Here is a 26,857-nt window from a genome sequence, read left to right as displayed (position 1 = left end):
TCTGAGAATTTCCCGGGATAAAAGATATGAATCTTCATTCTGAAAGTGTAGCCTGAGGACTAAACAGATAAATAAAAATAAATCCACACCTAAATATATCATAATGGAACTTTAGAGTATCACAAATAAAAGTCCATCCTAGGATTTCTGGCTAAATATAATAGATTAAATGCTTATACTTATTGATCTTCCCTCTCAGAATTCCACAAAAATTCGAGTTGGGTTTTTTTTTTTTAAATCATACACCCACAAACAAAAAGAGGATAGGAAAGAGGGCGGCAGGAAACAGGCTAGAGAAATCAACAGATTTTGGAAGCTGGAAAGCAGATGTTAACCAATTAGATCAGAAAAAGCTGACACCTATATGTCTGTGTGGGTGCAGAGTTGGATGAGCATTGGAAGAAAAGATTAAAGAAATATCCCAAAGCATAAAATGAGATAAAGAGATGGTAAATGTTGATTAAAGATAAAGAAATAAATTATCAATGAAATAATTCAAGGAAGTTTCCCTGAACGATGGATAGAAGTTTCCAGGCTAAAAGGCTGAGAGCCTGGCACACTAGTAGAAACATTACCTATATCAAGGCACACCTTTGTGAAATTTCAGAACACGAGAAATAAAGAAATTATCTCAAAAGCTTTAAGCAGGGAAAAGCAAGCTGCAGTCAAAGCATTGGGAATCACAATGTAACTTCTCGAGAGCAGGACTTGAAGGTAGAAGCCAGTGAGGAAATGTCATCAAATTCTAAAAAGAAATGATTTCTAATATAAAATTATATATCTAGAGTGCCTGGGGGGCTCAGTCAGTTAAGTGTCTGACTCTTGATTTCAGCTCAGGTCATGATCTCATGGTCATGAGATCGAGTACTGCATTGGGCTCCACAGAGTTAAGCATAGAGCCTGCCTAAGAGTGTCTTTAAAAAAAAACCAATAAAAATAAAATTATACACCTAACCAAACTAAAAAATCAAGATTGAGTGTAGGATAGTTCCAGATATGCAAGGTCTCAAAGGGAAAAAAATAAATAAATAAATAAATAAATAAATAAATAAATAAAAATAAAAGGACCTCCTCTGTATCTGTGTGGCCTTTCTCAGGAAGGAAGCCATTGGAGGATATAATCTACCAAAATGTGGAAGAAGAAGAAGAAAAAAAAGGGAGTTCCAATAATAAAAAAAACAAAAACAAAAAAATCCCAATACAATGAAGATAAAAACGAGAATATTTAGGATGGTGGGATGTGGCAATGAAATATTTCAGGAAATGGCTGTGCCCTAGATCCAGAGACTACATCAAGAGCAAAGAAGACAGATGGAAGATTCCAGGAGAGAAAATTCCAAGAAGAAATGGAAAAGAGGAAAAAAAAAAAAAAAGAAAGAAAGGAAGGGAGGAGAGAGGGAGGGATGGTATGTGGTATATTTGAATTGAGATGAAACTTACAATCTACCTGAAAGTCTGGGGAAGAGGGTAAAAATAAAATTTCTGTACAGCAACAATAACTTGGAGGTTGGTTTTCAATGGGTAAATAATCATTCTAAAGTCTGTGTCATGTAAAATAAGAGATCAGAATTAGTGAATAACTTTAGACTTGGGTGGAAAATATATGCTTCAAGAACTTATGTTAAAATATTAAGGGTAACTACTAAAACACCAGAAAACAATCTGTACTTATCAAACAAGCAGAAAAATAGAGAAAATTGTCTTAATCAAACAGAAGTAGGGGGTGCCTGGCTGGCTCAGTCAGTAGAGCATGCAACTCTTGATCTCAGCATTGAGTTCCAGCCCCATGTTGGGCCTAGAACTTACTTCAAAAAAAAAAAAAAAAGAAAAAAGAAAAAAAGAAAAGAAACCAAAGTAGGAAAATTATTTTTAAGAAGGCAAATAAAAAGCTAGTAAAATAATTAAGATGATAAAAATAAGTCCAAATATGTCTGAAATCACAATAAATATAAATCAATTAAAATCACATTGTAAAACAGAGATGATCAAATTGAAATATAAAAAATATAGCAATGAATTTGTTTATAAGAGACAGAGGCTTGCCTGGTGTACAACAGGTGTGGTCTGACTTTAAAAAATGAGCTGTCCAGATTCCCTTTCTCAGAAAGAATAAAGGGAAAAAGGGGATATTCAAATGGCAATAAGTGCCGGAGCTAGGAGTTAACAAGGAAATGAGACCGAAGCAACCTTCATGGTATGTGTGTGAGACAAACAGCTATGAGTAAGCAAAGGAGGTCATTCAATAGAGGGAGAGGTGAACAGCAAACACACGGAGAGAAGGCTTTCTTCTATGACGGCCTGGTAGCTCTGTCTCTCTCAGATTCCTGGAAGACCAGAATGTACTTGGTTCCTGCCTTTGGAATCCTTCTAGACCTTCTGTATCCTGGAAAAGGAAAAACCCTTCATATGAGCTAGACTTAGTGGGTTGCTCTTCCTTTCTGCCCATGGTGGTGACTAGAATACATAACAGCAGTATGGTTAATGGTTACTGAGTGATCACTGCGTGTCTGGCACCACAACAAGAGCCCCTCATGGATTATTTTATTTAATAGTACTCATGAGGTAGCTACTATTCTTATCCCCATTTTGTATACTAGTAAATTCAGGCCTAGGGAGATTTCACAGCTAGTTACTGATGACCCAAGACACGAAGGCAGGCAGTTTCACTCCAGAACCATCTTAATCATCACGCTACACATGGGTTTTCAAAATGGAGGAGCAGGGGCGGGGAGCGGGGGTGCCTGGGTGGCTCAGTTGGTTGAGCATCTGACTCTTGATAATAAAACTTTCTTAAAAATGGAGGAGGGATTACTCTGCATTTTGCTCCAGGCGGCTAATGATGATCAAAATTTACCTACCTCTAGAAGAAGTGAGTCCTCCATCAATTTAAGTATTCAACAGAGGCTAAATGAATGTTTAAAAAAGCTAATGTAGAAAGGATTCCTTCACAGGAAGGGAAATCAAATGATTTCTAAGACCTCTTCGAATGCCATTAGTCTCTGAATTTTAGCACAATGATCTACTACAGCACTGTCCAATAGAACCTTCTGGATAGCAAAAATATTTCATACTCTGTGTTTTCCAATAAGGTGGACACTAGACATATGTGGTTGCTGAGCACTTGAAATGTGGCTAGTGCAATGGAGAAACTGGATGTTTAGCTCTACTTAGTTTTAATTAATTCAAGTTTATACAGCCACATGAGCTAGTCACTACTATATTAGCACATGTCTGTAAGCATTTAGATAAACTAGTAAAACAGACTGTTAAATAAAACTGGACAGCCCAGGGCTTAGTTTTACGCATCATGCAAATATGGCCCTGCCCAAGGCCTCAGTGCTATATGGCTCTGGGCTAAATCAGAGGCAAGGACACCTCCAGATGAATCATCAGCATCATTTCCTGGAGTTTGGCCCTTCTCAACAGCACCTTCCTGCTGTCTGGGGAACACACACACACACACACACACACACACACATCTGTATGTGTGCGTGCATATTTATGTATGTATATGCATTTGTGTGTGTGTGCTCAGCATGGGTAGGGAGGGATACAGCACACTGGTAGAATGGAGTGGAAATGATTTCATTAATTTCTCTTTATGAATGCCTATATCGCTTTACTTGTTACAACAGGCATACGTACTTCTCTTTTTTGCAAAATAAAAACTCTAATAAAATGAAATGAAGACTAAAGAAGTATCCTTAAAATCCTCTAATAGCTACCTTGGAAATGTTAGCAATATAGTTTACAAAAAAGGTACATATCTAAATATTCAGAAGTAATACCATATATGTTTTCAGTCTACAAATTTAATCGTGAACATTTTCCTCAAAGGTACAAAACAGAGAATGTTGTAGAAAGTAAGGAATGGAAATATAGTGACGGAAGTTTGTTTTTCAGTGTCTTTATTCTGAGGTATTGCATTGTGTGTTTTTATTGTTGCTATATACTACTTTGAACGCAAATCTTAAATCAGTATAGTCTTAAATCGTTTTGAGGCCTCAAAAACTCTGAGAAGAAAAGTAATGCCAAAGCCTGTGGTAACCTGCCCTCTAAGCCATGAGGGAGATGCCCTGGCGTGTAGCATTTCCAGATTTTGAGCTCAAAGAAATCAACCCTTACAAATTGCTTAGCCTGAGGGCTGAACAGTCTGTGAGCATTGCATCCTTTTAGGGTAAGCTGTGTAGTTTCTGGAGGCCTTTTAGAAAGATCTTGCCCTGAATCAGGTAGAGCAGGACGTGCCCTTATAAGTCCAGGGAGTAAAAAGGAGAGGATTCTGTGGTTGCCCATGTTCCCTGCCATGTCTAGAAAGTGCTCAGAGACTAACCTTACTATGCTCTGTGCGGTGCACCGCCCAGCCACAACCTGAAGCAGAGAACTCAGGATACCTGTAATTAACACCTCTGAGAAATTCTTCCAGGTTCCCCTGAATTTGAGAAGCAACTGTGGCCAAGGGTTTTCAGCAGACACAGATGGGGAGACAGTAATAGCTTTGACAGTAAATAAAAGGCTGCCCCACCTCTCTACCACTGAGGTCCGCCATGACCGGGTGTGCGGGAGTAGGCTGCCTCACTGCCAAGGGTCTTGGCTCTCCATCAAGCAGGAAGTGTCTGGCCTCACAAGCCAGGGCACAGGGGAATCGGGTCACTGGCAAATGCTGGTAAAGCAAGCAACTTCAACAACAAAATACAACAGTTACAACTGAGAACAAAGCACAATATCAAAACGCATCCCCAAAGGACTCTTATCCAATTCCATTCATTCATCATTCCTTCAACGAACTCCTACCCAGTGCCTACTATAGGAATCGGATGGTAAATTTTCATCTGCATGACGAATAAAAGAAGGAAAGGTCCATGAACCTGGATTCTATTTTAAGCCTCAGACAAAAACCACAATCAGATAATTATCCAAAGCATCTGGCTGCAGTTGTGATGCCGAGGCCTATCTCGAATCCTTGCACCAAAGGCTCCTGATTTAGAGGACCCGATGTCGCACCGTTGCCCATACTAACTTCTCTTGGGGAGGTCCTGAGTCGGTGCACGGCTGTGTGACTGGCAGTTGCAGTGAGGATGCCTCATAGTAGTCTCTGGGAAGCAGCACCAGGTAGTCCTAGTAAATTAAGACCAAAAGGACAATTACGCATTTGATGGTGGCCCTTCTTTTAGTAATCAAGCCGTCAGCAGCTAAGTTAACAACAACCAGGTGAAGCTCGCTATGTTAAACTCTCGACAGCAGCTGCTTCGTTCTGCCCCCCGACTCACCAAAACACACAAAGCAGCTCCTCACAGGTGCTTCAAACATGGGAGATAAGCATCTCAGGGTGAATGTTTTTGTATGCAAGTCTCAGGGGAAATTTTCCCGTCTCTTCTGGATTGTTTATAAATTCAAAACTAAACAAAAGTAACACGCTATCAGTTGATAACATGTTCCTTTGAAATACCGGTTGCTTTCATCACTACACAACAGAATGCTGAATTGTAGATCACGTATCACGGCTTTTTATTCCCATATCCAAGCAACGCTCGATGGCATGTATAAAAAACGGTGTTTTGTGATCCTGGTGAATCACGGACTGAAACTGGCTGACTGCCTGTCCTAGGAGATGAGAGGAAGAACGTGTTCCACGGAGTGTGCCAAATGAAGCCCACAGTGTAAATTCAGCTAAACAGCTCTTCAGGAAAGAGCAGACCTCCAGGTTTCTGAGATGCTGATGGTCTGACAGCTTCAGAGCAATGCTGGCATCCCTGCCTGTGTGCAGAGGGAAGGACGAAGGGGAGGGAGGATGTCTGCCATAACTGTGAAGAGACTCATACACCAGCCATAAGGCTTTCTCTCCCTTTGGGGCCCTTAATTTGTCTAGAATGGGAAAGAAGAGAAATGTATGGAGAGGAAAAGTGGCACATGGCGGCCCAGGGGGCTCAGTGGTCTACCATGGGGGTCTCACTAGCCCAGTAGGCTTTGTTTCAACAGTGATTATTGTTCTCTTACTAAGTTTCCTTAGGTTGGGACCATAGCTCCTCATTACTTTATGGTCCCATAGATCCTAGAATAGTAAAAGTTGACAGTAGGTGGTCCATAAAATATCTGTAGAGAAGATAGGATCATCATATGGAAGCATATATATGTGTTGCTACACAACAGCACCAGCTAAATGTCATCAAGTATCTTCCGTGCCTATGAAGTAACATAATGAGCTTCTTTCCATTAATCTAACTTTGTACCCATTACTGGCATCAAAGGGATTTTCCTCATCCTCATTTCTAACATCTATGAAAAACTCTAAAACTTTGGTAAAGCAACAAAGCTTTCTACCAAGAAGATGCAAGAAAAATAGGGATTCAATGCCAAGCATAAACCCTCACATGATGCTCAGAAGATCCCAGATTTGGAAAGGACCTATATGGATAAACATTGTCCCTATTACAGGGAAGAAGCAAATGAGGCAGGCCTGGAGTTAAAGAACTTGCCTGAGATTTGCTAATACAGCCAATCAAAAGGACTGTGCCAGAAGGAAAAGCTTCATGTTTTCTGCTCTGAGCGCCTAAAACCAAGCTTTGTCGAAGACTTTATTTTCAAAAGACTTTCTATAAGCTAAAGCAGACATCAAAAGGGGGGGTTGTATCTCAGGTAGCAGTTTTCATCCCTTAACCCCCATGGTTCCTCTGGCTATCCTAGTAGAACACGAGGATAGAGCTTCTCCTGTAATGCAGGGTTCTTTGTCCAAGGCAATCGTTTGGTGAGGCTGCTGCCTATGTTTCAGGTAGAAGAAGGCAGGGAATGTTGGAGAAGCATCGGTTCTCCCTTCTCTTTCCACCACCAAGAACTTCACTGATATTAGGATCTTCTTTTCCTCTAGCTTCTTCTGATTCACTCCACACAATTCCCAGAGAGGCTGATTTTTTTTTTGATGCCCTTCTGATTCATGATGAAAACTCCCAAAGAAGCTTTTGAAAGGTGGGGACATAATGCATATGAAGGTTTTGCATTTATTCTGATAACTTTGAGTCATTATAGTTATAGCTGTTGGTGTGTGTGTGTGTGTGTGTGTGTGTGTGTCTGAGAGAAGCTGGCTGAAAAATATAACAGATATTTTAAGTTGGCTCCTATGTTGAGGGCAAATGTCACCATAGTTTCCTGTGTCTAAAAGGGAGGTGGATTTTGATATCTAATGGTCTCTGTGGGTCACTGTGGATTGGACCATTTCTAAGGGTGGAAGAATCCCACAGAACTCTCCACTCAGGAGGACTCTTACCAGGAGGACGCCCTCTGCTTGAATACAAGCAAGCCATGTCCCTGGTGCAATTGAAAACGGGTCTGCCAAACCATTTCCGGGGACCGTGACAAAGGCTGGCTCCTTACTTGGCAGGAAGAGGACTTCCTTGCTTTGCGCAGCACCTATCAGAAATAAAAAGAATTGCCCAAGGCACTGGTCTAGCAATCACTGTTATGATTTTGGATTTTCAGTTTTGAACATTCAGTTTACATCTGAAGAAGTTTAAGATGGTTACTGAGCATACTTACTGATCAGACGTATTGATTTTATTTTAAAAATTTTTTAACATTTATTATTTTTGAGAGACAGAGAGAGACAGACAGAGTGCAAGCAGGGGAGGGGCAAAGAGAGAGGGAGACACAGAATCTGAAGCAGGCTCCAGGCTCTGAGCTGTCAGCACAGAGCCCAACGCAGAGTTCAAACTCACGAACTGTAAGATCACGACCGGAGCCGAAGTCAGATACTTAGCTGACTGAGCCACGCTGGCGCCCCTTGATTTTATTTACCATTCACATACTTATAAAACAGACTAGAAAGATATTGATAAGATGTTAATTACTTTTTAAATTTGTTACGTGATTAAGTATATTAACGCATGTAAACTGCTTAGGAAATTTCATTGCATCTAAGTGTTAACACATTACCTTAGATATTAAATTATTTTATTCTTTTAATTTCTATGGAAGAACATGTGTCTGTTCTGACGTAATAAAAGGTTTTGGTTTTTTGTTTGTTCTCAGGATGCAAAGTGTTTTCTTCTGTATGAAACAACAGTGAACCTTCTGTACAAGGTTCAGAAACAAACCAAACTGCTGCATCAGAGTCCAACTGAGACTTTTTCTTCAGAAGAAATGTTTGCTCCAAATCCTTGCATTCTTTCTACAAACATCCACTAGATGTAGGTTCTGGGCATGAGGGACTGCACACAGCCAGCATGGCTTTTGCTGGGTGGGATGGGAAAGGTGAGGGATTACAGACGATAAAACAGGAGAATTTGGCACAGCATAGACAGTGGTGTTTGGGAGGAGGCCTAGGTTACCACAAGAATCCACAACCAAGGCCCCTGACTCAGACATGGGGGCTTAATAAAGGTGTCCCAGAGGAAGGGAAAACAAGCCACAATGTATTCCACCTGTTTGAGTTAATGGAGAGCAAAGTGCTGATGAAATTGTCATCGAGCAGGCATCAGGGTCTATTAGAAAGAATTTGGAGTCTGAAGATTCCAACTTGTCTATAAAGACCAGAGGTGCACTTAGGCGATTTACTAAACCTCTCAGTTCTGTTTCCTCTTCAACTCTCATCAGTTCACAAACTTACCATGTGAGAAAATCAATGCCAAAGTATATGTATATGATAAAGCAAGCCCGCTAGTTCTTTGTGTTATTCATCATCATCCAGCCTCGCAACCTGGTTGACACAACTCAGGAGCATCACCACTGCCCCCAGTGACTTCGCCATGGATGCTGAACAAAGATTCTTGTGTTTCAATCTCAAATTAGATTTCCACTGGCACCATCTTTGGTCCATGTGGGATTCCTAGTGCTTTCTGGAATCTGTTTCCAGGAATGGTAGAAGTGCTAACTTCTTGCAGAACAGACTTCCAGGCCTCAGCTCTAACAGTGCTGAGATCTGTGCTCTGACTATGATTTTCCTGTGCCCTCAGGAATCCCTCAACCTTCAGTGAGGTTTGCATGTTTCTTTCTGGAGTTCTCCTGGGCTTCATGCTTTACCGCATTCATCTTAAAAATTCCTACACTCACCCATTTCTCCTTGGGCTATTTGGTTTGCCTGAAACAATGTAAAAATTTAGGGGAGTCACCACAGAGGTGACACCCACTCTACCATGAATGAATTATAAATTAGCTTTGCCCTGTGGTGATATCATAGACCATGGGGTTCAGCGAAGACACATAGGTTGTTACACCAATTTTTCAAAAGACAGTTAATAGTAAACTTAACAACAAAATTTAAATAAGCAGAATGTTTAGAGATTGAAAAGGTAGCAAAGGACAGGACACTACCCTAATCAGACTATGCATCAGACTCCATCTTTTCTCAGGAGGTAACTTTGTGAAAACTGAAGAAAATGTTTCACTAGTTCATCATTTCTTAATCCAAAAAAAGGCTTGAAAATTTGCCTACCTGCCTCAGCCCAGGATGGGTAAATAGTCACGTGGCCAGATACGGCTTCAGTTCCAGGGTTAATATATTTCAGAATAACGCGAAACAAGGCAAGACTTGACTTCCCCACATTCAACATGATCCTCACTTTATTCTGAAAAATACCGAAAAGCCATAAAGTATAGAACTGGCTAAAAGAAATGGTAGCCAAACAGTGGCTTTACTCCATTCAAGTTTCACTAGTGGGCTTGTAGTGTGTACACAGACCCACACGCTCTATTTCTTTCTCACACACACACACACACACACACACACACTCACTCTCACTCAGAAAACACCAAATAACCAACTCTGTGGCAGATGGAAATAGGAAGGCCTAACAATAAATTAAAATCACAATTACAATTACAATTAAATTTAAGTGTACAATACAACTTAATTACAATTAAAGTTACAGTGAAGACCTGTTCCCTCAGGAACTGAGTTCTTCTTTTGACCCTTTTGGAATCAGGCAGACAGAAGAGAATGTTAGCAGGACTAGTTTAAGGAAAGCCATAGTGGCAGGGGCAACCACCACAGGCTGGGAGAAATAAAAAAGCAGAAGAGAACGAAAGGACAGGATTATTTAACACAACTACCCCTGTAGACAGACCACTCCAGGGGCCACATACATAAAATTCTAAATGGTCACAGAAACTGATGCTGGCCAAACAAAGGTTAAAATACTCCAAACACATTAGTGACCAAATCTGGATGTAATTAAAATATGCCTGCGTCACATAAAATTGATCTCAATCTCTATCCAAAAAGAATGTGGGCTTTTTCTTTTTTAATTATTTTTTTTCCATCATGACAAGTGTACTCTTTAATCCTCATCACCTATTTCCTCCATCCCCTACCCCGCTCCCCTCTGGTAACCATTAGTTTGTTTTCTACAGTTAAGAGTCTGTTTCATGCTTTGTCTCTATCTCCCTTTTTTTTTTTTTTGCCTTTGCTTGTTTGTTTTGCTTCCTAGATTCAACATATGAGTGAAATCATACAATATTTGTCTCTCTCTGACTTATTTCACTTAACATTATTATACTCTCTAGTTCCATCCATATTGTTGCAAATGGCAACATTTCATTATTTTTTATGGCTGAATAATACTCCATTCCAATAACAAAAGGGACAATCTGACAAGAGGATATATAATAATTGTAAATATTTATGTACCCAACATGAAAGAACCCAAATAAATAAAACAGTTTATAACAAACCTAAAGGAAATAATCAATAGTAACACAATAATAGTAGGGGACTTTAAGACCCCACTTACATCAACGGGCAGATCATCCAAAGAGAAAAGCAACAAGGAAATAGTGGCTTTGAATGACACTCTGGACCAGATGGACTTAACAGATATATTCAGAATACGCAGATATATTCAGCAGAATACACATTCTTTTTGAGTACACATGTAATGGTCTCCAGAATAGAACACATATTAGACCACAAAAAAAGCCTCAAAAAATTCAAAAAGACTGAAGTTATGCCATGCATCTTTTCTGACCACAAACCTATGAAACTAGAAATCAACCACAAGAAAAATTTTGCAAGAGCACAAATACATTGAGGCTAAAGAACATGCTTCTAAACAACGAATGGGTCAATCAAGAAATCAAAAAAGAGGGGCGCCTGGGTGGCTCAGTCTGTTGAGCATCTGACTCTTGATTTCAGCTCAGGTCATGATCTCAAGGTTCATGGGACCAAGCCCCATGTCAAGCTCCATTCTGTCAATGCACAGCCTGCTTAGGATTCTTTCTCTCTCTCTTTGCCCCTCCCCTACTCATTCTCTCTCTCTCTCTCTCTCTCTCTCTCTCTCTGTGTGTGTGTGTGTGTGTGTGTAAAAATAAATAAACTTAAAAAAAGAAATCAAAGAAGAAATAAAATATTACATGGAGATGAATAAAAATGAAAACACAGGTCCAAAATCTTTAGGATGCAGCAAAAGCTGTACTAAGAGGGAAATTTATAGCAACACAAGGCTACATCAAGAAGCAAGAAAAATCTCATATAAATAACCTAATCTTATACCTCAAGACACTAAAATAAGAAGAAAAAACAAAACTGAAACACAGAAAAAGGAAGGAAATAAAAAATATTAGAGCAGAAATAAATGATACAGAAACTAAAAAAAAGTAAATAAAACAGATTAATGAAACCATGAGCTGGTTTTTAGAAAAGATCAACAAAATTGATAAATCTCTAACCAGACTTATCGAGAGAGAGAGAGAGAGAGAGAGGACCCAAATAAACAAAACCACTAATGAAAGAGTAGAAATAACAACCACCACCACAAAAATACAAAAACTTGTAACACAATATTATGAAAATCTATATGCCAACAAATTGGACAACTTAAAAGAAATGGATAAATTCCTAGAAACATATAACCTACCAAAACATAATAGGAAGAAACAGAAAATTTGAACAGATCAATTACTAGAAGTTAAATTGAATAATTAAAAAAAAAAAAAAAAAAACAAAACCTCCCGAAAAACAAAAGTCTGAGACCAGACAGCTTCACAGGTGAATTCTACCAAACATTTAAAGAAGAGTTAATATTTATTCTTCTCAAACTATTCCAAAAAATATAAGAGGAAGGAAAACTTCCAAATTCATTCTATGAGGCCAGTATCACCCTGATACCAAAATCATATAAAGACACTACAAAAAAAGAGAACTACAAGTCAATATGTCTGATGAACACAGATGTAAAAATCCTCAACAAAATATTAGTGAACAGAATCCAACAAAACATTAAAATAATCATTCACCACGATCAAGTGGGATTTATTCCTGGGATGAAAGTGTGCTTTAATATTTGCAAAACAATCAATGTGGCATGTCACACTAGTAAGAGAAGAGATAAAAACCATAAAATCATTTCAACAGATGGAGAAAAAGCATTTTACAAAGTACAACATCCATTCATGATAAAAACAAATCCTCTGCAAAGTAGATACAGATAATAAAGGCCTTATATGAAAAATGTACAACCAACATCATACTCAGTGGTGAAAAATGAAGACTTTTTCCCCTAAGGTCAGAACAAGACAAAGATGTCCACTCTCACCACTTTTATTCAACATAGCACTGGAAGTCCTAGCCATAGCAGTCAGACAACAGAAAGAAAGAAAAGGTATCCAAATTGGTAAGGAAGTAGTAAAACTCTCATGATCTACAAATGACATGGTACCATATATAGAAAGCCTTAAAGACTCCACTGAATGGGGCTTTTTAACTTGACAGAATCCATCTCTAAGTGTTAGTTCCATGTTGGAAAATAAAAATGCAAAAATGTATAAGGAACAAGTTAGGGGTGATCTGATGGACGCTGCCGAGGTCTGCTGACTAAAAATACTTAAAGAAATCCATCATCTGGAATTTATTCCTTTATGCTAACTAGTTATTATTTCCAACTGTAGACACCTATGAGAAGGTATCCACCTTGACTGGACTGTCAGTCATTCACAATCTATTATGACTTAATGGAATCCATTGCTTTTTTCTTAATAATGAAGATCAGGAAGGAGCTAAAGAAACTCAATTGCTACACTGGGGAGAAGGAGAAAGCAGTGAGGTGTAGGATCCTAGGATCCTAGGGAGTGTAAAGCAACCTGATGGGGACCCTAGTCAGGCAAGAAGCAACATTAGAACCAATGGTGGCTCCAACAGAACTGTGAACCTGTCCCTGTTTCTCTAAGGGGTGACTTATATAAATATAACAGACATTACTTCTGGATCTACTAAGGACAAATATTGGGTAACCATGGTCGTCAGTTTACCTCTTTTGTTCTGAATTTCGCCACTGAGAAACACAGTTTGAAGAGACCAACCTCAAAGAGAAATTCTGAGAACAAAAATTCTCAATGACTATACAGAAATTATTAGTTATAAATATTGTATAAGTTCTAAAGGTAGCAAGAAAATGTGTAAATCCCTTAATTATTCCAACACAAAGCCAAGAGAGATGGATACAGAAGAGGAAAATGAAGGAAAGGAGAAATACAGGAAAGAAAATTTAAGTAGCACTAACAAATTCCTCATTTATCTTAGTTTTTATTCATATAGTAATTCCGAGTTTAAAAAAGCAAAAAAAAAAAAAAAAAAAAAAAGCACCGGTCAAATATTAACAACGCACACATTGAAATTATTTAATTCAACTCATTTTTAATCTTCACAAATGGCTTTAAAGAAAAGTGTCTCTTGTGTTAAAATATAGACTAATCTCATTTGGGAAACAACTTCTTGTAAAAAGTCTCCAGAAATAAACACCATTTTTTTTTAATCCTTTGTCTGATTTGGTGACTAAATTAACAATAAACTGTGAAATCGATACATATACTTATGAGTTAAAATCCAATCTTACCCCAAACCCCATCTGTAGTCTGGAGAAAAAGAATCTTGGAGTCAGTTTTCGGGATAGTTTGCCTTTGTGGGGGACTCACTGACAGTGTTGTGGGTAACTATATGCACTATCCTGCCATGAAGTAGTTTCTTAGAGGCTACATACCTGCACTGAGGTCATCTGGGCGTATCCTCTCCAGCTAAACTCAGGAAATTCCAGGGGATCAAATCCAAACCGAAGTTCTCTCCCATTAGGTACAGTGCCATCTTCAATCTCATACTTCATATGATGCAAATCCGGGAAATAGTAGTTGTTTTCGGGTCTTTTGTAAACAAAAAGTAAATGTGGATACAGCAAGTTAAGTCCACTGATAATCCAAATATTCTTTAATCTCAGTAGCTCTGCTAAAAGAACTCCCACCAAATTGAAAGACTGCAACAAATAAGAACAAATGAAAGAGCCTCCCCCTGCTTTTTCTTTAAATTACTGCTTTCGTTCTTGTAAACATTCACATGAAATACACCCAACACTTATCATTCTAAGCAATAAAATGAGAAAAGCATTTAGCACAACCTATAGTAGTAGTATCCTTTAATATGTTCTAAACGGTTGCCAACAACTTAGCAAAGTCAAATTAGGTAATTTACTATAAATTCATTCATTCAATCATTCATTTATATACTCCTATTCACTCATTACACAAATATTAACATATACGTACCAAGCAATGTTGTTAAGTACCATATATACATAGTGAATGTGACATACAATATTTCATATGTTAAGTTTACAAGTTAGATACATTTTTCTCTCCAAATATGTTTTTTCAATCATCAGAATGACTTTTTATGCCTCGTTTTTTCTTAAATTATAAGTCTATAAATGGATTTCTTTCAAGAGTCCAATAATGGCAATCATAGAGAAGGATCAAAAATATTTCAACCCTGGGGCGCCTGGGTGGTTCAGTCAGTTAAGTGTCCTACTTCAGTTTAGGTCATGATCTTATGGTTCGTGAGTTCGAGCCCCGCATCAGGCTCTGTGCTGACTGCTCAGAGCCTGGAGCCTGTTTCGGGTTCTGTCTCTCCCTCTCTCTCTGCCCCTCCCCCACTTGTGCTCTGTCTCTGTCTCTCTCTCAGAAATAAATAAAAACATTAAAAAATAAATAAATAAAAATATTACAATACTTATGTAACATTTCATATTCAAACTATTTGAAGTTCTTCAAAATGCCACATTTTGACAATCCAATCACAAACTAATAGCAGTTAGTGTATTTAAACCCATAACTATCAATTAGTCAAAGAAAATAAAAAGTCACAGTCCTATATTGCAAATAGAATTACAAATGCTTACAATTTCTCTGGAAGTGATATATAAAGATCCTTAAAAATGTTCATACCCACTGACCCAGTAATTCTCCTTCCAGGAATATATTCTAAAGAATGATTAAATATACACTGTCAAAGAATTAACATAAAAGAATGTTTATAATAGTGAAAGCTTAGAAGCAATGTAAATGTACAATTATGAAATAATTAAAGAAATTATGAAATATTACATAACCAATATTTTGGAAGACTAATGATATGGAAAATGTCTGCAATATCATGTGAAGAAATTGATATGAATTATATGAAGAAAATACAATATTAATTTGTATTCATAGAAAAAGCCTAGGGGTACGTGGGTGGCTCACTTGGTTAAGCTTCTGACTTTGGGTTAGGTCATGATCTTGCAGTTCATGAGTTTGAGCCCCATGTCAGGCTCTGTGCTGACCCCTCAAAGCCTGGAGCCGGCTTCAGATTCTGTGTCTCCCTCTCTCTCTGCCCCTCCCCCACTTGCGCTCTGCCTCTCTCTCTCTCTCTCAAAATAAAATAAAATAAAAATAAACATTAAAAATGTTTTAAAAAAGAAAGAGAAAGCCTAGAAAAAAATAAACAAAAAATATCAAAGGGGTTATCATCTGGGTGGTGGAATGAAGAATTTTCTTTGCCTTTTACTTTTAGGTACTTACTGCAACTTTACAACAAACATATATTACATTTATTATCAGAATAATTATTTAGAAGACAAAGTGAATGTGAAAGCTTTCTAACCTTGTAAGAAAAATGAAAAAAATGTTCAGATGATATCATAAACAAACATTTGGGAGGAATTTAGTACAAAAGGACAAAAGATTTACCAACCCAGAGAAAAGGTGGTATGGCATCTTTGATGCTGGTTCGCTCTCCTTTTATCATAGTTACAATTTATCACTAAATCAAAGGACATGTTCTAAATTTCATATATGTGTATTGGCTGTGATGTAAAAAAAAAAATCAATATTTTTGCCTCGGGATGGGAAATTTAATTCCTATTAAAGTTGCATTATTTCTACCTGAAAATTAGCCCACCGCTTGCATAGTTGGAAGGGAAAAAAAATTATACTGGTTAAGCAGGGGGAAAGCTCACTTTATCAATAGGAAGGTGAAAAGAGATAAAACATGGGTGGAGAATGTTTCCAAACCTATTTACAAAATTCCTCTGGTTCATCATGTGCTTTGTTAGTCTGCAGGGAAACATATCCACAGATGTGTTCTCTTTCACACACCTTTTATTATGTGGCCCAGCAGTGACTGCCATTTAGAAATGACTGAAGAAAGCTCAGCTGGGTTGCTCTTTTAGAATTCAAATGCTGGAAACATCAAGGGAAAGGAGAGAAACACCATACCAACTAAATATAGACAATTTACCTAAACTACACTAAACATTTCTTTAAAATTTTTTTTTTAATGTTTATTTATTTTTGAGGCAGAGAGAGACAGAGCATGAGCAGGGAAGGGGCAGAGAGAGAGGGAGACACAGAATCGGAAGCAGGCTCCAGGCTCTGAGCTGTCAGCACAGAGCCTGATGCGGGGCTCGAATTCACGAACTGTGAGATCATGACCTGAGCTGAAGTCGGACACTCAACTGACTGAGCCACCCAGGCGCCCCAAGATTTCTTTATTAATCTGTTGATAAAGCAGAGTATTAAAGATACATGCAATTTAGAAGTTGCATTTCACAGACTTTCCAGTGTATGATTAAGAGCCAGAATATTAAAAATTAGCTTTTTCCTCCCACCACTGACAGAAAATTATAAATGGATCATGGTTTTAAAAAAATTCTATACTGATATGACATATATTCAGAACATTCTATCTTAAAACAGCAGAATATACGTTCTTTTCAAGTGCACATGGAACATTATCCAGAACAGATCACATTTTGGGCCACAAAACAAGTCTCAACAAATTAAAAAAACCGAAATCATACCAAGCATCTTTTCTGACCACAACTCTATGAAAGTAGCAATCAACCACAAGAAAAAATCTGGAAAGAACACAAATACATGGTGGTTAAATAACATGCTTCTAAACAAGGAATGGGTCAATCAAGGAATCAAAAAGGAAATAACAAAAAATACATGGAGACAAATGAAAATGAAAACACAAAGGTCCAAAATCTTTGGGATGCAGCAAAAGCTGTTCTAAGAGGGAAGTTTATGGCAACACAGGCCTACCTCAGGAAGCAAGAAAAATCTCACATAAACAACCGAACATTACACCTAAAGAAGCTAGAAAAAGAAGCACAAACAACCCAAGCCCAGCAAAAGGAAGGAAATCATAAAGATCAGAGCAGAAATAAATGAAATAGAAACTAAAAAAACAATAGAACAGATTCAAGAGAAACCAAGAGCTGGTTCTTTGAAAAAACCAACAAAATTGATAAACCTCTAGCCAGAATGATCAAATAGGGAGAGAGAGAGAGAAACAAGTCAAATAGACAAAATCAGAAATGAAACACTAGAAATAACCACCAATGCCCCTGAAATACAAAGGATTTTAAGAGAATATTGTGAAAAAATTATATGCCAACAAATTGGACAACCTAAAAGAAATGGATAAATTCTTAGAAACATATAAACTCTTAAAACGGAATTAGGAAAAAATAGAAAATTTGAACAGACCAATTACAAACAATGAAATTGAATCAGTAATACTCCCAACAAACAAAAGTCCAGGACCAGATGGCTTCACAGGTGAAGTCTACCAAACATTTAAGGAAGAGTTAATATTTATTCTTTTCAAACTACTCCAAAAAACAAAAGAGAAAGGAAAGCTTCCAAATTCATTCTATGAAGCCAGCATTAGCCTAATACCAAAACCAGGTAAACATACTACCAAAAAAAAAACAAAAACAAAAAAAAATTGCAGGCTAATATCTCTGATGAACATAGATGCAAAAATCCTCAACAAAATATTAACAAACAGAATCCAACAATACATTAAAATAACCATTCACCATGATCAAGTGGGATTTATACCTGGGGTGCAAGAGTGATTCAATTATTTGCAAATCAATCAATGTGATATGTCACATCAATAAGAGAAAGGAGAAAAACCATATGATCATTTCAATAGATGCAGAAAAAGCATCTGACAAAGTACAACATCCATTCATGATAAAAACCCTTAACAGAGTAGGTTTACAGGGAACATACCTCAACATGATAAAAGCCTTATATGAAAAACCCACAACAAATATCATACTCGGTGGGGAAAAAATCCTTTCCCCCTAAGATAAGGAACAAGATAAGGATATCCACTCTCACCACTTTTATTCAACATAGTACTGGAAGTCCTAGCCACAGCAATCAGACAAGAAAAGAGAATAAAAGGCATCCAAATTGGTAAGAAAGAAGTAAAATTTTCACTATTTGCAGATGACATGATAATATACATAGAAAACCCTAAGGACACCAAAAAACTACCAGAACTGATAAATGAATTCAGCAAATTCACAGGGTACAAATCAATATACAGAAATTCATTGCATTTCTATACACTAACAAAGAAGTAGCAAAAATAGAAATTAAGAAAACAGTTCCATACTGTATGGGTAGTCCCCATACTACCCAAAGCAATCTACACATTTAATGCAATCCCCAGCAAAATACCAACAGCATTTTTCACAAAACTAAAACACATAATTCTAAAGTTTGTATGGAACCACAAAAGACCCCAAATTAGCCATCTTGGCAATCTTGAAGCAATCTTGAAAAAGCAATCTTCAAGCAATCTTGAAAAAGAACAAAGCTAGAGGTATCACAATCCCAGATTTCAACATATACTACAAAGTTGTAGTAATCAAAAACACTATGGTACTGGCACAAAAATAGACACCTCAATCAATAGACACATAGAAAAGAATAGAAAGGCCAGAAACAAGTCTACAATTACATGGTCAATTAATCTTCAACAAAGGAGGCAAGAATATGTAATGGGAAAAATATGGTCTCTAACAAATGGTGTTGGGAAAACTAGACAGCCACATGCAAAAGAATGAAACTAGACCACTTAACTTACACCATAGACAAAAATAAACTCAAAATGGATTAGGGACCTAAATGTGAGACCTGAAACCATAAAAATCCTTGAGGAGAGCACAGGCTGTAATTTCTCTGACATTGGACATAGCAATTTTTCTAGATATGTCTCCTGAAGCAAGGGAAATAAAAGCAAAAATAAACAATTGGGACTGCATGAGAATTAAAAGCTTTTGCACAGCAAAGGAAACAGCCAACAAAACTAAAATACAATCTATTGAATGGGAGAAAATACTTGTAAATGACATATCTGATAAAGGGCTAGTATGCAAAATATATAGATAACTTATACAACTGAATGCCAAAAAACACACAATCCAATTTAAAAATAGGCAAAAGACATGAACAGACATTTCTCCAAAGAAGACCTACAGATGGCAAACAGATGCATGAAGAGATGCTCAACATCACTCATCATTAGGGAAATACAACTCAAAGCCACAACAAGATGTCACCTCACACCTGTCAGAATGGCTAAAATCAAAAATATAAGAAACAAGTGTTGGGGAGGATATGGAGAAAAAGAAACCCTTGTGCACTGTTGGCGGAAATGCAAACTGGTGCAGTCACTGTGGACAACAGTACGGAGGCTCCTCAAAAAATTAAAAATAGAATTACCATATAATCCAGTAATTCTACTTCTGGCTATTTACCCCAAAAACACTAACTTAAAAACACTAACTTGAAAAGACATATGCACCCCTATGTTTATTGCAGCATTACTTACAATAGCAAAATTATGGAAGTAACCCCAGTGTCCATCCATCAATAGATGAATGAATAAAGAAGATGTCACACACACACACACACACACACACACACACACAGACACACACACTGGAATATGATTCAGCCATAAAAAAGAATGAAATCTTGTCATTTGCAATAACATGGATGGATCTAGAGGATATAACACTAAGTAAAATAAGTCAGTCAGAAAAAGACAACACATGATTTTACACGTATGTGGAATTTAAGAAATGAAACAAATAAACAAAACAAAAGAGAAAGACAAAAAAACAGACTCTTAAATATAGAGAATAAACTGATGGTTACCGGAGGGGAGATGGGTGGGGGGATGGGTGAAGTAGGTGAAGGAGATGAACAGTATGCGTATCACGATGAGCAGAGTAATGTATAAAATTGCTGAATCACTATATTTAATGCCTGAAACTAATAGAACACTGGACTTATTTAAAAAATGTTTTGGGGCGCCTGGGTGGCTCAGTCGGTTAAGCGTCCGACTTCGCTCAGGTCATGATCTCGCAGTCCGTGAATTCGAGCCCCGCGTCGGGCCCTGTGCTGACAGCTCGGAGCCTGGAGCCTGTTTCAGATTCTGTGTCTCCCTCTCTCTGCCCCTCCCCTGTTCATGCTCTGTCTCTCTCTGTCTCAAAAATCAATAAACGTTAAAAAAAATAAAAAAATAAATAAATAAAAAATGTTTTAATCTGTAAAATGCTAAATATGACGAGACACAGAGACAGTACGGCTGCCATACTTGTGATAGCCCCTCTGGGAGCTCAGTCTCCACTTGCTCCCTTGCTCCTACAGTTTATTTTAATTAGCTTCTGCACGAGATGAGGGACTTCGTCCCACTTCAAGAGTTTTCTTCTCCCCCCTCCACGCCCCCCTGCCCCCACTGCGACACATCTGGCCTCTCCACGCCTTCAGCCATGGGTCCCAAGGGAGAAGCTGGACCTGACTCTCCTTGACCCAGGAGCCTGCTCATTTGCTGGGCTCCTCCAGGCTGCGGCTTTTACAAGGAGGTTTGCCCACAGGAACCCACCTCAAGCATCCAGCTCTAGTCTCGTCCACCTGGCTTTATATACCTGTGGGAACTGTCCAGTGAGGCAGCTCTGGGACCTACAAAGTAGTCGTCTTTAGGGCAACCTTACCTCCTGCTTCAACTGGGCTCCCTGACAAGTGTCCAGATTTCAAATGACAGGACAGCTTCATCAGCCCTCTCTCTTTAGGACGGCTTGTCTCTTCACAGGAACTGTCGGCACAGACAGGACTCTCTGAGAGTCTTCCACATCAGTACGGGAGGAGACCTCCCTGAAGACTCACCGCTGGCACGCCTTCCCCACGACATGCTCTCGGCAATGGCATCCTCCGGAGGGCCCACTGCACATGGGGGTGATCGCTCCACCGATGTCACACTGACACCCTAAAGGTCAGAAAACAACAGCGGTGACCCATCAAAGCATCTCCGCATTGAAGCTCTCCCTCCCTCTCTGAGAAGTGGCAATCAGTAAGACCAGGCTGCTTCCTACCCCTGCCACATCTCATATCCAGCAGATGTTAGAAACACATAGGCACCTCCCAAACTGAGATGGGAGGTGCCCCCAAAAGTCCACTTGTAAGTGCACTTGTAAGGTCAGCTCCGACATCACTGTCTGGTGGAAGGGGACAGGAGCCCAGGAGCTAAACATGATTCAGCAACACGGTGCCCTTATAAACAACGTCTGCTAATGAGAGTCTGTGGGCGAGAGACAACGGCAGCCTGTGCGGCCACACTCTTTGAGGTGTATTATTGAACACAATATTGTCTCTAAAATTTGATGTGAGCTGTTTTGATAATACAAAAAATATCTTCAAAATGACAAAGTCTTGATGTTATTTATGAAATTAACAGATGAATCCCCATTCATCCCAATTGTGTTTTCTATAATTAAACCGACACCATGCTGGTAGAAGCAAAGTGGAAGCAGCCCCAGTTGCAATTTATTACTAGTTTCAACTGAGTATTTGGCCCAATTCCCTAGACAGAATTTTTTAGTCCCATCCCATCAGAAAGACCGCATGAAGACAAGGAACTCAGAAGAAAGATGATCCAGACAGTCTTTGCCCATCAACACTGGCTTCTCTCAGGACCCACTGGAAGTATTTACCTTGACACCCAAAGTAATTGCTCTTTTCCAAAGCATAATATCCATCTTCACACGTGTCACAGGAATCGCCATTGACATGAGACTTGCAGTGACAGTCACCATCCTGCTGCAGAATAAACAAGGTAACAAAATTTGATAAGTTCATACAATTTGCTAATCTTCAAGATTTAAAACTGCCTCACTGTATAACATGAAGCAGGATGGAGGGGATCTGAAAACATCCAGAGAGATTAGCATGCCCTGTACAATTACAGAGGCACTAATACCCTCCCCAAGAAATCCCAACGTCAACTGCTCTCCTAGTCCACTGGTATACGAACAATCGGCCCATATTACCTGCCCACACTCTCCAATTCCGCTCACTGTTCCCGCCACGTGGCACTGGCATTCTGTGAAGAAAAGACAGCATCCTTGGACCAAGGTTGCACAAAGGACAGCCCTTGGCTCTGGAAACATGACCCAGCAGCAACACTACATGTGTGGTCACTTTTGGGCACATTTCAGCAGAATTCCAGTCTGCTCCACTGACGCCTAAAACGGGACTGCTTTCTGGGGTCAGCAGAAACACCAGATCAATACCATCCACCTACAAGGAGTAATGGCCAGTATATGACCACTCTAAGACAAAGGCTGCAACATCAGGGGGTTTTTTAATGAGCCTAACGTCAAGAACACTACTGACACGCTTCCATGAGAACAAACTCTAGTTAAGGACATATTCACTCCACTTAGCCACCTTTAGTTTAGTGTCTTTAAGTTCCTGTCCCTGGCTTCAATCTAAGCATAAAATGAAACTAAAATCAAACAAGAAAGAGAGGTTATAAAAACAAGGCAATATCAACCATTTATCAATAAAATACATATGGAAACAGGATATAAATCCCTTGCTGGGATTTTCAAAATGATAGAAATTCTGCCAAAAGTAGGGGGAAAACATCAAAATATTTACACAGAATTTCAGACAAATTGAACTTATTAAATAAATAGCTCTTTTGTGGGTTTAGTCACTGAAGTAGAGAAAATTAAGAGGAGGTGGCAATATAGTAAATTATTCTGCGTAAAAACCTTACCTGAACATCCGCTGGGGTTTTCTTTGGCCAGATTCCAATATGATGGTTTGCAGATGCTGCATGAAGGACTTTCAACATGAAGCTTGCACTGGCAGTATCCCTTTGAAAGAAAATCAAGCCAACACTTGACATCTCAGAATTAAGACATGTTTTCAAACATATGTTCTGAACAAAGTTTGTCACAGAATTATATTTTGACTGAGAAAAGTAAATGAAGTGTATCCAGAGGGAATAAAAGTACTGGGTTGATTTCAACCGACTGCTCATGGCTCTTCTTTTATTATTCATTTCTTTTTTTCTACACATAATCCGTTGTGGTAAAAATAAAACTGGAAAAAACAGGAAAAGAAATATTTAAAAATCACTTTTACTTAGAGTCGTCATTACCTGTTGGTTCTGTGACAGCAGGAACTATTAATCTACATGGAAGATTATCTCAATATTTAACATACTGAGAATCAGTAGAGAATTATGTTTATCTGAAAGTACTTGTGTAATATGCAAAGGTCACTGCCTCACTGTAAGGATGCACAACCTCTCTCCGTCTGTCCCTCGGATGCCTGGAGGTCCACCATCTTCAGGCTTTGCAGCTAAGAAGACAGATCATTTCTAAAGCACTGAGAAATACCATAGTATCTGATTGGAGCAAAAGCAAATAAATTGCAATTATTTCATACACAGCTTTATTTATTGTGCACTTAGCCTTAGTTTTTCTTAATTTTAATTATCTATTTAAGGCTTATGTGCAGGGGCCTCTGGTGGCAATGCCCTCAGAGTCACCTACAGTAGGAATCAAACACTAGGGCTCTGGAATTAAAAGTTAAAATAAGCTTTATTCTTCTGTTTTTGAAAAAAATAAACATGATCACATATGCATTCTGAACAAGAGCAATGACATTTTAAGCAATTTGGTTTCAGATCTTATTTTATTTTTATAATTTTTTTAAACGTTTATTTATTTTTGAGAGAGACAGAGCATGAGCGGGGGAGGCACAGAGAGACAGGGAGACACAGAATCCGAAGCAGGCTCCAGCTCTGAGCTGTCAGCACAGGGCGGAGCCCAACGTGGGGCTCGGACTCACGAATTGTGAGATCATGACCTGAGCCAAAGTCAGATGTTTAACCCACTGAGCCACCCAGGCGCCCCCTCAGATCTTATTTTAATTTGCTTTTAACTTGAGGAAGCTCCCAAATGTGTTAGTCTGTAATATATATCAAAATGCATGTTAGAATTGTAACCCTTTTATAATCCTCTACTTACCAAACTGGAGTCCAGGGTACCAGCTGGGTTACAGGCACCGCTGGAGCCTATATGTGATTTAGAAAGATTTTTATTTAATTTTTTTTTTTTTTTTTTTTTTTTTTACAGACAGCATGAGTGGGGGAGGGTGGCAGAGAGGAGACAGAGAATCTTTTCTTTTCCTGTTTTTTTTTTTTAATTTTTTTTCAATATATGAAATTTATTGTCAAATTGGTTTCCATACAACACCCAATGCTTATCCCAAAAGGTGCCCTCCTCAATACCCATCACCCACCCTCCTCTCCCTCCCACCCCCCATCAACCCTCAGTTTGTTCTCAGTTTTCAAGAGTCTCTTATGCTTTGGCTCTTTCCCACTCTAACCTCCTTTTTTTCTTTCTTTTTTTTTTCCTTCCCCTCCCCCATGGGTTTCTGTTAAGTTTTGCAGGATCCACATAAGAGTGAAAACATATGGTATCTGTCTTTCTATGGCTTATTTCACTTAGCATCACACTCTCCAGTTCCATCCACGTTGCTACAAAGGGCCATATTTCATTCTTTCTCATTGCCACGTAGTACTCCACTGTGTATATAAACCACAATTTCTTTATCCATTCATCAGTTGATGGACATTTAGGCTCTTTCCATAATTTGGCTATTGTTGAGAGTGCTGCTATAAACATTGGGGTACAAATGCCCCTATGCATCAGTACTCCTGTATCCCTTGGGTAAATTCCTAGCAGTGCTATTGCTGGGTCATAGGGTAGGTCTATTTTTAATTATCTGAGGAATATCCACACTGTTTTCCAGAGTGGCTGCACCAATTTGCATTCCCACCAACAGTGCAAGAGGGTTTCCGTTTCTCCACATCCTCTCCAGCATCTATAGTCTCCTGATTTGTTCATTTTGGCCAGTCTGACTGGCATGAGGTGATATCTGAGTGTGGTTTTGATTTGTATTTCCCTGATGAGGAGCGACGTTGAGCATCTTTTCATGTGCCTGTCCATCTAGAGGTCTTCTTTAGAGAAGTGTCTATTCATGTTTTCTGCCCATTTCTTCACTGGGTTATTTGTTTTTCGGGTGTGGAGTTTGGTGGGCTCTTCATAGATTTTGGATACTAGCCCTTTGTCCGATATGTCATTTGCAAATATCTTTTCCCATTCCGTTGGTTGCCTTTTAGTTTTGTTGGTTGTTTCCTTTGCTGTGCAGAAGCTTTTTATCTTCATAAGGTCCCAGTAGTTCATTTTTGCTTTTAATTCCCTTGCCTTTGGGGATGAGGAGACAGAGAATCTTAAGCAGGCTCCACACTCAGCCCAACGTGGGGCTCCATTCCTCGACTCTGGGATCGTGACCTGAGCCAAAATCGGGAGTTGGACACTTAACTAACTACCTGAGCCACCCAGAGGCCCCTAGAAATATTTAAATGCTTGGTGTTTTTATATCTGTCTGTCTCTTGGTTTAGTTTGATGTTATGAGTTTTAAACGTTTTACTTAAAAAAAAATAATGCATCTACATTTATATTTTTTGATAGATGGGTGGCAAGGACTTTGCATGTAATTCAGAAAAAGGCACACCCAAATAACCTTCGTGGTCCTTAACTCCCCAAGTCACCCCTTTTGCCACTTAATTCCATTCCCTGCCTACTACTCCAAGTTCATTTCTGACTGATGATGGAGATTAGGGAAAAGAGATTCTAGAATTTTGAACATTTTTAGGATTGTCCAGAAGAGGGCAATATTGTACCAAGAGACTTGTTAATTGTCCATTAAATAGAAGTCACAGAATTTAAGTACATTTTTTAGTCAACGAAGACTTAATTCTTTAACTATCACAATCCCCTTGTCCCCCATCTGCACTAAAATTATTTCTAAAACTAATTAGTTTGCCTTCCTGCCTTAGTCAATAGTATTATAGGCCCCGTATAATCTGTCTTCAATAAAGCGGGATCTTGCAATATCTCAGTATTATTATTACACAGCACTAGAAATGAAGAGAGCTTAGGTAAGCCTGCCCTGAGCTTGGTTTTGCCAATAATTTAAATAACTTCATAATAGGATCTTGTTTTCTTGTGAAGTGTTCTCTTAGACATTTTGCCTTTGTCTCCTCTTTGGCTGTTTCCCTTGGCTTGTCCCTTGATGACTTCATGTGCGTCTCTCTTTTTTGTTTTGATGTTCCCTCACATTCCACTGTAGGAGTGAACACGCTCTTCCTGCTCTTTGCTCTTGTTCAGCCTGGCCGTGCCCTGCTTGTGGCTCCTGCCCAGGCTGACCATGGCTGCCATCTGGCTCTGGAGGAATTATTGTGTCTGCCCCGCCCCTGTGCCCGGCTGCCACAACGCTTCCTTCCACTCCTGACCCCCGGGGAGGTGAGCAGACACACCGGGAAAGCCTTGCACTCTGGGGACCTTCAGGGCTTCTCGAAAGTGAACTGCCCCCTCTGACTACTGGCTACAATTTC

General features: G+C 38.8%; 1 protein-coding gene across 5 annotated transcripts in view; it reads right to left on the bottom strand.

Annotated features, from left to right (window-relative positions):
- The window catches only part of LAMA3 (laminin subunit alpha 3), a 274,575-nt gene that overhangs the window by 126,714 nt on the left and 121,004 nt on the right, over nucleotides 1-26,857 (bottom strand). For 3 of the 5 annotated variants that reach the window (XM_042961482.1, XM_042961480.1, XM_042961483.1), the window contains exons 14-23: nucleotides 24,423-24,469; nucleotides 23,162-23,261; nucleotides 22,428-22,480; nucleotides 22,092-22,197; nucleotides 21,268-21,367; nucleotides 13,959-14,115; nucleotides 9,422-9,554; nucleotides 7,259-7,401; nucleotides 5,018-5,115; nucleotides 4,523-4,676 (exon numbers count right to left, since the gene is read on the bottom strand). In XM_042961482.1, coding sequence (XP_042817416.1) covers nucleotides 4,523-4,676; nucleotides 5,018-5,115; nucleotides 7,259-7,401; nucleotides 9,422-9,554; nucleotides 13,959-14,115; nucleotides 21,268-21,367; nucleotides 22,092-22,197; nucleotides 22,428-22,480; nucleotides 23,162-23,261; nucleotides 24,423-24,469 — 1,091 coding nt within the window. Of the gene's footprint in view, nucleotides 1-4,522; nucleotides 4,677-5,017; nucleotides 5,116-7,258; nucleotides 7,402-9,421; nucleotides 9,555-13,958; nucleotides 14,116-21,095; nucleotides 21,149-21,267; nucleotides 21,368-22,091; nucleotides 22,198-22,427; nucleotides 22,481-23,161; nucleotides 23,262-24,422; nucleotides 24,470-26,857 lie in introns of those variants that run through there. The other 2 variants (XM_042961481.1, XM_042961484.1) reach the window with 2 other exon arrangements.

This window comes from Panthera tigris, chromosome D3, assembly GCF_018350195.1.
Source record: "Panthera tigris isolate Pti1 chromosome D3, P.tigris_Pti1_mat1.1, whole genome shotgun sequence".
Classification (NCBI taxonomy): Eukaryota; Metazoa; Chordata; class Mammalia; order Carnivora; family Felidae; genus Panthera; species Panthera tigris.
The sequence above is the reverse complement of the archived record's forward strand: the minus strand, read 5'-3'. Positions and strand labels throughout refer to the sequence as shown.